At 38.7% G+C, this 14,020-nt stretch overlaps 1 protein-coding gene across 1 annotated transcript in view; it reads right to left on the bottom strand.

Moving 5' to 3' along the window:
- The window catches only part of sema3aa (sema domain, immunoglobulin domain (Ig), short basic domain, secreted, (semaphorin) 3Aa), a 54,493-nt gene that overhangs the window by 17,607 nt on the left and 22,866 nt on the right, over nt 1-14,020 (bottom strand). Inside the window, exons 3-7 of the mRNA XM_017712213.2 lie at nt 12,345-12,407; nt 4,187-4,306; nt 2,876-2,969; nt 2,669-2,788; nt 1,363-1,505 (exon numbers count right to left, since the gene is read on the bottom strand). Of these exons, the coding sequence (XP_017567702.1) occupies nt 1,363-1,505; nt 2,669-2,788; nt 2,876-2,969; nt 4,187-4,306; nt 12,345-12,407 (540 nt within the window). The remainder of the gene's footprint in view (nt 1-1,362; nt 1,506-2,668; nt 2,789-2,875; nt 2,970-4,186; nt 4,307-12,344; nt 12,408-14,020) is intronic.

Raw genomic sequence — 14,020 nt, 5'->3', positions numbered from 1 at the left:
GATAAATAACTTTTTTACATGGCTGGAAATAAATGAAGGGTTGTCTCTGACATTTGTACAGTACTGTATAGACATAGTCGAGTCACATTATTATGACCACTTCTTGTCCACAAGCTGGAGGTGGCAGCGTTATGGTCTGGGGAATGTTTTCGTGGCATTCTCTGGGCCCACTTATCCATGTGGAAGGCCCTCTCAACTGATTTGGGTATGAATCCATCCTCGCAGATCACATACACCCATACATGCTGACTGTCTTCCCTGGGGTGGATGGGATCTTCCAGCAAGACAATGCGACATGTCACATGGCTAGAAATGTGCGACATTGGTTTGAAGAGCATGACCAAGTCTTCCAAGTACTACCCTGGCCCCCTAATTCCCAGAGTTGAACCCAATTGAGCATCTGTGGGACCACCTCAATTGTTATGTTCGCTCTATGGATCCTCCCCCATGCACCATCCAGCTGCTGTGGTATACAGTCAGCATGGCTCCAGATACCTGCGACAACCTACAAGGACCTTATTGAATCATTCCCAGCCTGTCTAGCTGGCATCTGTGCTGCACACGACAGTTAGTGTGGATGTTAACTGGTAGTCATAATAATGTGGCTTGACTGTGTATATATATATATATATGAAGACAATATTAAATACAATACGCATTTATGTAGGAGTGGGCAATATGAAAATGTTAATTATGTCATAATGTGCTTTTCTGAGTATATGAAGTGTAACATATATACTAGGGGGATACTGAACAACTGTAACATAAAAAGGCAGATTTATAGACATTCTGTAAACAACAATAACAACAATCACTGTGGATAGAAACAAGGTGCTGATTGGATGTCAGTCCATTATAAAAACCTTTCCATAGCCTTTTTAAAATGTGGCACTACTGTTTTGCTAGTGCATTTTGTTCATTTCAGCTTGATCTCAAACCTCAAAAAAACACAATCTTGTGACACATACAGTAAGACACAAAAGTTTGGGCACCCATGGTGAACTTCCATGTCTTCTACAGAGACACACTTGCACATTTTAATGCACAGTTCATGTTTATTTGTTGAATTTAACATCGTGAGCGAAAAGTAAAGCATAAAATGGTGTCTATGCAAAACTTTTGGTACCCCCCCCCCCCAGTTTGTTAATCTGTATACATAAATAGAAAGTGTGCACTAACATTTGCAGAAAATATTTCAGTTTGTTCCCTGTAGAGGACGTGTTAACTTATTTTCACTGAATGAATCAACTGTATAGTGTATTGTGAAAATCTCTTTAAGGATCATGTATTGTTTCACCCACACAAATGTATTTATAGGCATGTTTTGAAGGTGTGAAGGCGTAGAGGTGTCTGTATTGTTACCTTACACAGTTGTGCTATTCTGGAGATGGTGGCTTTGCCTGTGTGTTCTCCATCCATGGCGTTCTCTTTGAAGAACAGGAAGATCTTGTCATCTTCTGGGTTATCACTCTCAGGGATGAGGTAAATGCCAACAAACCTGGGATCTGGCACATAAACACAGAAACATGAGGAACTATTCAGCTAAACTGCCATATTGGAAGAACCACACAAAGCTCTAAGCCTTGCAAATCTGTGCCTAAGCCATTTTGACAGTTAAACCATATGGGAGTGATTGAGTGCTTCAATAACTCCACCTCAACATTGACTAAATGGGCCAAAATCCCACCAGCACTTGAATATCAGCAACTATGGGGTTTGCTCTCAGTGAAGCGTGACCACACGTCTTAACGGAAGCGTAACGTGACCCCTCACCCACGCTGGCGACGCACGCATACGGCTACATGCAGTACTGTGTTACACCATACTGGCAGGATGTGGAGCTTAAAGAGCGGAACGAACATCCCAGGCACCCACTTACTGCTGGATTAGGGTGTGCATGCATGAGAGTGAGGGTGAGTAAGAGGAGGGAATCCCTTGGTGTAGATCCACCCCCTCCAGGCTTGGCCCATAACATTTAATATATTTAATGTTTTTTAAAGACCCTTTCATTTAGTGAGGCTTAGCCCAAACTTCACCTTCTCATATACTATTAATGGGTTTGAAGAAGTGACCTGAATGAATGCTTGCATTTCATTTAAGGCCTCTTTGACACAAAGGAACTGGTGTGATTCAATAGCTACTGAATGCGTTGTGTGAAGTTTGTGAGGGGACTCCGTCTCTATTGATAAGGGCTTAATAGAATGGCCAATGCAGCTAATCCTCCAAACAACAGTGGCTCTTTTGTGAGGGACGGACGGCATTCAGAGAGTTACAATGAAGGTGAGATCTGATGTATCCGTGGCAACAGACGATGGGGATTAAGGTGTGAAGAAACCTTCATAAAAGCATCTTTTCTTGTGACTATATGGCAGTATTTACTGCGGTTAAGGAGACGTAAGGCCTGGACTTTTGGTGAAATAGGACCTGATCACAGAACCAGATCAGTGGGGGATTAGCTTCATGGGAAAAAACAGGCCAGCCCTTAATACTGAAATTGACCTTTTGTGTCTTCTAAGTCTAGTTAATACAGACGATCTGTCAGAGGAAACGCTCAATGACCCAGCCTGGATAATCTCTACTGCAGACACTCACACATTCAGGTACCTGGATGTCTCGTCTCAATCATCAACCCTCCTATAAACAGTTTACTCAAAGAGAGAAGGCCTACCATTTAGCCATCTGGAATCATGCTGTTCTGTCCTGATTGGGTGTTGAGCTCCAAGGGTTCGGAAGATGGCAAAGTCTCGTCCCATGAAGTCTGCTGAAGTTCCAGAATACAGTTCCCCATCTACCGACCAGAACAGAAAGATATCATAAGTTAGAGCAGAAACAACCACCTGTCCTTCAAACAAAAGAGTTTTTTTCAGTGACCCACCAATCAGCAGTGAGGATGACAGCATCTTCGGATCATAGGGGCTTTTCCCACGTCCATTCTCAAAGTGGGACACATCTAGCCTGAAAACGTTGTCCTGTGGTAGAGGATTACAGCAGTTTCACTAGTTAAGCTAGTTATTCTGATTTACAGTATTTTACTATAGTAGTAATAATAATAATAATAATAAGAGTAACAACCATTACAATAATGTCAAATCTCAAATAACTAATATCCTCTAACAAATTCACATTATATGTAAAGGCTATGGTTTTAAAAATATTTTTAAAAGAATTTTAAGCAGAACCACCAAAAATATTCCCATATTCTCTCATTCTATACTTATTTTCTCCCACGCCTCCCATAGCTGTTGAAGTCAGAAGTGATTATACACATTAAATGTTTACCTGGATGTAAACCTGGCTGTGTCTTGTTATAGTGTTACAGTGCAGCACAACATTCATGTTTACAGTGTTCTTATGAGCAGGTATTATACTAAATCTATAAACACTTGTTTTATAAAGTGATGCATTATAACTACTTTTCAGCAATTATACAAGGTTTGCATTAGAATGTATTAGGCAGATCATATAATGCTTTATAAATGCATTTCAAAGCATTGTAAAAGGATTCATAAAGAGATTTATTTATTTATGTAGAAAGGTAAAATGGTTCCCTTGCACTGCTATTAGCAATCTCAAACACTGTGCTCAATATAAGGTGTTCACAGAAGAAACAACTGCCTGCAGAAAGGCAGATACAGGAGTGAGGTCAAAAGTCCATATGAGAAAACTTTATTATGCAAAATACCCTGGAACACCGGCAGTATTTCTTTTTTCAGGTACTTGCCAGTATATCATGACCTCAATCTTAAACCCCCCTACCCACTCCCCACCCCACAGCCCCCCACCAAAGCTCTGGCCGGAACAATTTGCAGAATTACACTCAGCTTCAGAAGAAGCATTGACATTTCCCACTATACAAAGGCCAACTCATTCTCCATAGACGACGATCCCCTTCACAACCAGTGCAGTTCTTTTTTTCTCTCTCATTTTGCACTTGGCTGGTTTGAAATCATTTACAGGGTATAAGCGGAAGCGTTAGCCAGAGATAATAGCCTTCATCTAATTAATTTCCCTTTCCTACAGTGTCATTGTGAATCTGTCTAGGAGGTGTTTAATGTGAGTGTGGCTGCGTCTGAGGGAGTGAATATAAAATATCCTGTTAAACGTATAATTGGTAAAGTTTTGTAAGTTGTGTGTGTCTATGTGTCTGTGTGTGTATGAATATGTGTGTGTGTGTGTGTGTGTGTACCTCTGCTCTTTTGCCAATCTCCAGGTAGGCACAGATGGGGTGGAAAGCTCCTGTGCCACAGACGTACAGGTGTGTCTGGTTATATGGCTGCAGCACCCGCACGAAGTTGGAACATTCTTTCTGAAAGTGACATAAAACACAAAACCATGAAGCGAAGAGCTGCTTCTGAATATGAAGTAATGTCCCATTTGGTCTCACTTTATTGTCCCTGAGAACTTGTCTACACATGTACAAATTGGTACAGGGCCTATATCCTACATTTTTATTGTATTTTGACTTTTTCTCAGAGGTAACATGACATCTGTAAGGGTTTATGTAACAAAAGTACTCATAAATCATTTTCCAACTTTTATGACTTAGACTTAATGAATTGAGTGTGAGTGGGCCATTCTAGACTCAATAGGCAGATGTATGACTTTACAAATTTGAAACTTTAGCCACGTTTACATACTACATAAACAAAAAAAAAGATCCCACAATGTGGAGCCCTTAAGAAACTATCTGCTGAATATATAGTTAGGCCTAGGACTAAATTTAGGCTTAGTGTTAGAGTTAGAGTAAAGTTTAGACTTGAAATGAAATGATAGTTTTATGGTAAGACAAGCGCAGCTTCTGCAAATAGGGGTGTAAATACTGATGACCTGATACTGGCTGGCGCTGGCTCCGAGAGACTCTGGAGGCGTGGCTATGCAGACGGCCTCATGCAAAGGCTCACGGTAGGTGGTTGCCCTCCAACAAAGGGACTATTTGTGTTGTTTATTGTTTGTGTTTGTTAGATTAAATCATGTATTGCTTGTATAATTATGTGTCGGGGTGTTGGGTTTGGCTCAGTTGGGAGGAGCATGGTTAGAACTGAAGTCCCCACTATACCAGTGGTCTGTATGTGTCTTTTTTGTTGGTGTGAAAAAAAGCTCCTTGCTTTTTCTTCTGCTACACTATAATGTATATATATGCTACACTATGTTTGAAAAATCAATGAAAGTGAGCCTGCAGCTAAAGATGCAACAGGTAACAGTAGTGTAGGCAGTTTTTTTTCCAGAACTCACTTGTTACCACGTAATTTTAGCCAGCTGAAGGCTAAATGGAAATGAGCCCCTTTAGCGTTGTAGAAAATATGGAATTGAGCTAAGCTGGAGCTCAGATACTTAATGCCAAGTCGGCAGCATTTAGTTGCACTTGCACTGTGATGGAGTGATTGCTTTCAAATAGTTGACTGAACCTTCCTTTCCTTTCTGTTTTCCTTGATTTTGCCTGATCTGTAGCCATATGGATGCTCATGCTGATCAGATCTGCTGGCACATTTAGTGATGCCATGTGCTACAGATCAGGCAAAATCATGGAAAGCCGATAGAAAGAAAGAAAAATGATTACTAAATTATTCAGACACAGCCTCTGCCAGGTGCTGAGCGAGTAGCTTTAACAACTGATGGGCGGACAATTACAGCACCATTACACCATTCCTCCTGATTGATAACCTGCATTACACACAGAGCCCATTAGGACAGACTTAGTGAACATATGAGAGCTGTCTTAGAAGATAGGAGAGCCACAACATTCTTTTTAAATTACTGAATTAATCTAGTACAGAGAGAACATATGCAGTACAGAGGGATTTAATGTAGTGAAGTAAATGTGGTGCTTCATAGAACCATTTTAAAAAGGGTTAAAAAAAACACATCATATAGATAGAAACAGTCAAATATATAGGAAAGAACCTTGGATAGACAGATAAAAACGACAGTGACACTGGCTAAATGAATGGTAACACTTTATTTGGGTGGTCCACTGTAGATGCTTTGCAGATGCTCAGTCTATATTTAACTACCATTTCACTAAATATCTGTTAAATGCAGCTGACCTTGAAGTTGCATATGAAAGATTCTATTAGATCTGTTCCTATAAGCCCAAACCTAAGCTCAAGTTAAAACTACAGCTACTCCGGAACCTAACCCTAACCTTAACGTTAGAGTATCACCAAAATATTTGTTAATAATACAAGTATCTGTAGATCATCTATAGGGAACCATCCAAGTAAAGTGTAAGCCATAGATGAAAGAGTGCGCCAAAGATATGAGCTGCTATTTTATCTTTTTGAATTGCTTCTTGTTACTGTCAAGTTGCACGGAAATTATTTTTCATGAAACTCACAACATGAAACTTTCTGCATGAAAGTTTCATCACGGGAAGCCAGCTTCACATCTCACTTCATGCAAACTTTAGTAGTGTTTTGGGCAGCTGTGATACATATCATTCATTCTCAGTGGGTGACTGGTTTAAGTGTACACCATGAGAACACATACACAATCTGTAGAACATACTTTAAAATGCTTCCTAACCCTAATATTTAAGCTCGAAGCGTCATTAAAAAGCCTTGCAGTTCCCACAGAAGGGCTGATTACAATTCCACCTGCTGAATCCATCTTAGTCTCTCAGCTCACTCTCATTAGCACTGAGTGCGTGTGTGGAGCTGGTTTTGATGGGAGCTAAATCTATAGCACATGTGGATGGTCCCACTGCGGTATACGTGAGCAGGGCAGAGAGGGCCAGTGCGTGTGATTGTTTAGTCCATGGAAGTTCATTTAATTAACAGATATGTGAAGGACAGATTCAACAATAATAAATACACATTACACATTACAAACATCCATTTAGCACAGAAAACACACACAAACACAGCTACAGACAAAGAAATGAATATACTCACTCACACACACACACACACACACACACACACACACACACATACACCCACACACCTTTCCGTGATCATTAAGAAAACAAAGACAGTCCATCTGAATAAACAGAGATGGTTCAGTCTGATGTGTGCTGTGATAAGGGAGGAAACAGAAACATCAAAATACAAAGGAAAGGTGATGTGACCATCTCTCTCTCTATCTCTCTCTCTCTCTCTCTCTCTCTCTCTCAATAAAACAAATATATTCCCTCTGATAATATTCAAGTCAATATTATTAACCACACTGTACAGTATAGCCGTCAATTCATTAATCACATTATTTTGTGTAATTAATCCTGATTAATCACATTTGTTGTATTTGCTCACATTTGACCCCAAAGAAAGATTTTATCCATTAAAAACAAAACAGCCACTTTGTTAAAGCTGTTAAAGTGGACAAAACAAGCATAATCAGAATGCATAAAACCCGCTTATGCAGTTTCATGAAGGTTCTGACGTTCACCAGTGTTTTCTTATTTGCTATTTATTCTTAGGCAGGAACAGAATCTTCACACAGTCAAGAGCACAAAGGTGTGAACAGTTCTGCGGTTTAAGAACACGTCATGAATCTGATGTAGACTTTTTCTTAGGACCTTTTTGAAGGGCAGATCTAAGGAAAAAACGTAGGAAGATGTTGGTGAATGAGGCCATTATTTTCATTAATCTGAACATGAAAATCCGTTGATTTTCTCAAGGTGAGTTTCCAATGTTCATCAATTTCCACTTACCATATTTTTATATTTGTCATCCAGTTATATATTGTGCTTTTGTTAGTTTGCTGCTCATTTATTGTTGTATGCAAAAATTTGAACACCCTGGTCAAATGATGTGTTTTGTTGATTTTCTAAGTGAAAATAAGTTATCACATCCCCTGCAGGGAACAAAATTAAATATAAATTTAAATATAAATTTAATTCCTATTTATTTGCTGAGTTTAACATTGTAAATAAAACATAAAATATCCAATGCAGCACATCAGCCAATATTTTATGTTTTATTTTTTTTCCAATAAGCTCAATCCAGCAAATAAACAGCAATTATGTTCCCTGTAGAATTTGTTCTCTGTAGAATGTTATTTTTACAAAATGTGAAAAAATAATAACAAAACAAACAAGCAAACAAATAAAGAAATAAAATGTTGATGAAGGGTGGCCAAACTTGCATATGACTATATTTATCCATAGGTCTCCAGGAAGCACTGTCCAGTCTGGTCTGCTGAAGATACTAAAGCTTCTGTAAAAGCCATGTAAAAGCTATATTTGAATGAAAGGACCACAATCATGAATTCTATCACAGCAACATACAGTGCACTACAGCTGGGCTTCAGCCCACATGACTACAGATGCTCTGAAGGGTCATACTAGGTAAATGTATTTTGTACAGCAAGTTTATCTCTGTTACACCATCCAGTGTGAATGTGTGTACACTCCTAACCAAATCATTCTGCACACACTTTAAAACATCATTTCTGCCATTTGTTGATAGACTTGTTTGAACTTTCTCAGCTCTGTTATTGTTTGAAAGGCTCTGAGTGCTCAGTGTGTGCCAGGCAGGGCTTTGAGCTGAGAGCAGCTGTTGAACGGGCTGTTCTGTTAGAGCGCTCTTGATCACTAACCACACACAACACACAATTACTCAGTAATTACTATGTAATTACAAGTGTAGCGCACTACTGCATTCTCTGTGATCACTAATAAATAGTTTATAACACATTCGTTTTAGAATTAGATTAGCAATAATGGCATACAGTGTGTCTTGACTTATAGCTGCAAGTGTATGTGAACAATAGCAAAGTGAAGCCAAACCTTTAGGCAACCCATGTACAGTCATATGCAAAATTTTGGGCACCACTGGTCAGTGTTATTTACACATATTTATTGATTTTCTATCTGAAGGTAGGTTAACACATTCTCTACAGAGAACACGCTTCTGCACATTATAATATCCATTTTAAATAACCTTTAGAAGTCAAAGGTTATTCCTATTGATTCGCTTATGTAAATGTTTAATTAATTTTACAAATCATTGATATTTTATGTTCAATTCTGACTTCTTTCACTTTGTTTCAGTGTTGAACGAAACTCATTACTTCCTGCAAGACAACACTTTACACACAAAAACAAACAGCAAATAAAGTCCTTCACAGTATCTACAAATGCAAGTTAAGACTGTACTCCTACTAGCAGAAGCCATATATCAGCAAGCCAAAGCTCATCTGGGATGGACTGACACCAAGTGGAAAAAAATGTTCTGGTCTGATGAGATGAAATAGCATCATGTTTGGGCCAAAGACGAAAAGGACTAACCCAACTGTTGTCAATGCAAAAATTCAATAGCCATGTCATTGCGGAGAGTATGTTAGATTAGATTAATTCAGTTAAGAGACCCTTATTAGTCCCACAACATGGGAATTTCACCTCTGCTTTTAAACCCATCTGTGAGGTGAAACATCACATACACACTAGTGAATGCAGACACACTAGGGAGGTATGAGCAGCACTATCCAGTTGGGGGTTAGGTGCCTTGCTCGAGGGCACTTCAGTAACGTAATGTCGGCTCAGGGGATCGAACCAGCAACCTTATAGAGGTGGTTCACTAACCTCCAGCCATGACTAGTGGGTAACACGCACCTTTGTGAAGGCAGCATTAATAGTGAGGGGTACATATGCATTTTGATGCATTATATTCTGCCATCTAGATGACGTCTTTTTCTTGGATGTCCCTGCTGGTTTCAGTAAGACAATAGCAAGCCACATTCTGCATGTGTTACATAGTCATACAGTGCATTTACAGACTTGTCTCCTGTTGAAAACGTGTAGCCATTGTGAAGCACACTATACAACAATGGAGACTTCAGACAGTTGAGAAGCTTCAGTGTTATATCAAGCAAGAATAGGAAAAATTTCACTTTGATTACAATTGGTGTCCTTAGTTCCCACATACTTACTGAGGTCAGGTTATCTGTTTTTAGTTATTTTTTCCAACTCTTAGAACTTTTTTTGGAAATGTATATGTGTTTGAGCCATGTATAAGAACTTGATAAGTATGACTGTTGCTGTCCCTTGTAAAAAGGAGAGCAGGACTATTAAATGAATCAGAAAGAGCAGGAACAGTGTGTTGTTGGATATCTGAACCTGCCGTCTCACACCTTCATCCCTGAGCCAAATGGCGGAATAAAGAGAGGAATGAGTGCAGAGGAGGCACATCCTCGATAACATTCTAATAAAACATTCTCACTCACTCACTCACTCACTCACTCACTCACTCACTCACTCACTCACTCACTCACTCACTCTCTCTCTCACAAGCACATTTCAACAAGTCCCTCTCCAGAACAAACACTTTCCCTGCATGCAGGACCCTTACTGTGGTCTGGATGGGCTTGGTGTTTTTGGGCTGCAGTCTATGTTGGCTGGATCTAGCTATCTGAGTGTGGAGGCATGAGGGATGCATGTAAGGACAATTTTCTCATTAAGCAGATGATTAACTGTATGTGTGCGTTGGTGTGTCTGTGTGTGTGGAGCAGGTGGTGTGTGTTATCTCTGATATCCCTGTTGTCTTCTCCTTTGACCCTCATCTAACTACAGAGAAGCCAGCCGTGAAATTACCATCAGATACCACACACACACACGCACGCATGCACGCACGCACGCACGCACACACACACACACACACACACACACACACACACACACACACACACACACAGAGCCCACCCCCTCCACCCTGATTTTTACTCTAAACTGCAGACAGTACTTGACTAAATCAAATGATACAAGGTTTATCAACTCAAAAAGAAACACGTCCTTGAACAAAATCAATTGTTTCACTTTAGTGTAACTGTTAAATAAATGCAAACTTTTCTTCCCTCAGTACAATTAATGAATTTTAACATTTAGGTTTATATATACAAAAGCAGACCCACATAGAATAGAGAGAGAGAGAGAGAGAGAAAGAGAGAGAGAGAGAGAAAGAGAATGCTAGTTTTTCTGCTAGAATAAATAAAGCGTCTCTGATCTAAGCTAGGCCTCGGAGCTCTTGCTCTGCTGCCAGGCACTGCATACTGTGTAAATAAACTTCCAGCAGGAGCAAAAGAGCATGCAGACAGCATAGAACGACAGCAGCAGCACCCATTACTACATGTATCGGTTCTTGTGTAACACCCAGCAGCCACTACAACCCAGTACAAAACAATAAATACAGACTTACTGCAGAGAGTGATGTCATTGTTGTAAATCACTGACACTACACAATTACAGCTGCAGTTGCATTGTGTGAGAGATGCCAGACAGATCTTTGGCGTGTGAAGAAGGGAAAGTGGACTTTTTAACCCTGCGAGAGGCCATAAATGAACTTCAGTTGATCCATCAAGCGCATTCCTTTTGAACAACTGTTGGAAGGTTGAACAAGCTGTACAGAACATTGGCAGAAATCTAATTCAGATAGATTTCAGTTGGACTTTAAAGCCGCAGTAATGTTGAGTTTCTAGTTTGAAAGGCTACACTTCTGAGCCGAACTGCGTTATTGTAGCTAACCGTCATATTAGCTCACCTGCTAATATTAACTCAATTACACATACGCCTCATTTGCATAACATCTGACCGTGCGTAACATAATGCACTCTTCTTTCAAACAATCTTGCACTATTCAATTTCTATTTTTACAGTATCGTTACTGTTCACTAGCATCTCTATGGGAATCACCATTTAACATTAGCACCTAATATTATATATGCTAACAGAAGTGTACTTTCACTTCTCTTAACTGGTTTTAATACTACTTACAGCAGCTCTACATATAAGAGAACATTTGAACTAGTAATGCATTAAGATATGTGCAAACGATGTGTGAGTCAAATGACATTTTGCTGCTTTTTTAAAGTCAAAATAAATATCTAAATGCTAAAATGTCATATTTAAGTGTGTTCTCTGTAGAGGATGTGTTATTTTATTTTCACTTAGTGAATCAACATAATGTAATTTGACCAGCAGAATTCAAATCTTTGCATAAGACTGTACATGTTATATGTTAGTAGGATTAGCAGTAAATCTAGATGTGGCCTTTAGTTTGCTCCTAAATGATCCTGAACCTAATTTACATGTGCTGATTGCTGCATTAGCTTATATGCTAGCTTATTAGTTTATAGGTTACATGCTTATTCATAAGCATACAATTGAATGCAACATTGCTACCTTATAGGATAAAGGAACAGTTTTTTTTGTGGTAGAAAGGAATTGACAATGCTTTTTCTTTATTTAGCCATATAAACTGCTGTATAAAAGTAACACAATAGTCAAGGTTCTGTGTTATTCATGATAATGCACTCTCTCTGGTTTCTCATATTCACCATATTTAGTAGATAAGAAATCTTAAGCTTAATAACTGAAAAACAAGCCTGTAAGTTTAAGAGATTTTAACACTTACCCCAAGATCTTTCCCTGCCCACTTGCACTCATCTCGTTTTGAAGGTGTGGCAGGCCATGCAATCTGCACAGAGAGAGAGAGTGAGAGAGAGAGAGAGAGAGAGAGAGAGAGAGAGAGAGGAATGGAGAGTGTTAATGTGTGAACGGCTAACACAAAGAACTGCAAATGACTGACTGCAGCTCCACATGAGGCAGACTGTAAAATAATTAAAGATCAGTATCTGCCATCCTTCTGCTGCCACCATCTGTGGTGAATATAGGAAGAATGAAGGAGACCCGCCACTCAGCGTATCGCAAGAACACACGCTCTTACAAACACTGTAATGCAAAGGTGTTACAAATTTAAATGATCTAAAATGCTCTACAACTTAGTATGAAATATTTAATAGTGGATTCTTCCATCAAATTCACAAACAGTAGATGCGGCATGTGGATTTTTTTACGCATATATGAGTAGAAAAACATTAAATCCAGACAGTAGCACTGCAGTTTTTTGGCACTTTGTTACTGAGTTATTAACTGTTTTCAAATGATTCTTGTGCAGAATGGCAAATTTGCCAAATAACAGTTTTCATTTGTTTCACTTATTTAATATTCTTTTTTTAAAATTATTTTTATTCACGTTATGTTTATTTTATTTTTTATTTATTAAATGACTACATTGTGGTAATCGTAATGGTTTATTCATTTTCTTTTTTTACTCTTTTACTATTCACTTTTACTTCTTTGGTTATTATTATTCTTTTAGCATTTAATATGTTTTTACTGTTCAACTTCTCTATCGCTGAACTCTGTATTGGCTCGGCTACACTGTAAACGAGCGTCTCCCTTAATGTATTCTGAGTTTAAATAAAGGTTGATTGATTGATACCAGGGCAGAACACAGTTTCTGAAGCAATGTAGAAAGTGGCTAACAGGATCCTCCATTAAGAAACTCTGCTACATAACACTGATATAACCATGGCAGCTAAGTTATCATAACAGATTATGTCCTCTAATGTAGTAGCATCATGTTCCCATTAGCAGTCAATATTATGACATAATGGTAGATTAATTAATAGGTCATTAATTAGATAGGTAATTAAAGCTTATGTACTCTATCATAACATCAATCATTATGACACCTGTTATTAAGACAGTTATTGGTAATAGTAACATGACACTGTTATATCAATGGACATAATCTGTCAGGTCAACTCATGACATCTGTATAGTTATGTCAGGGCTACATAAAAGGGTCCAAGTACAGTGTTGCTGAAAAACTCTGACTTGCCATGAAATATAGAACATTTTAAAACTTCAAATTGCTTGTTAATACTTTCAGTTCAATAAACACTGTAAAACTGATAAATACATTTTCATATACATAAACTTCATCATCTCAATAAAACTGTAATGTAAGAATTCAGGGAATAATAGCAGCACAGCAGGTTTGTGTGTGTGTGTATGTGTGTGTGTGTGTGTGTGTGTAGGTGTGTGCATGTGTGTGTGTGTGTGTATGCGTGTGTGTAAGATAAAAGCACTCTTAACCTACTCCAGGTGAACTAATGGAATAGTAATGCAGACTGTCTGCAGCCCTCAAGACACAGAGAGAATGAACGACAGACAGAAAGAATGTGAGGAAATTAAAATAATGGAATCCAGAGGCAAACAGCAGGCAGAGAGAGAGAGAGAGAG

The sequence above is a fragment of the Pygocentrus nattereri genome, chromosome 1, assembly GCF_015220715.1.
Source record: "Pygocentrus nattereri isolate fPygNat1 chromosome 1, fPygNat1.pri, whole genome shotgun sequence".
In the NCBI taxonomy this organism is placed as follows: domain Eukaryota; kingdom Metazoa; phylum Chordata; class Actinopteri; order Characiformes; family Serrasalmidae; genus Pygocentrus; species Pygocentrus nattereri.
Note: the sequence above shows the minus strand (reverse complement) of the source record. Positions and strands in the feature narration are given on the sequence as shown.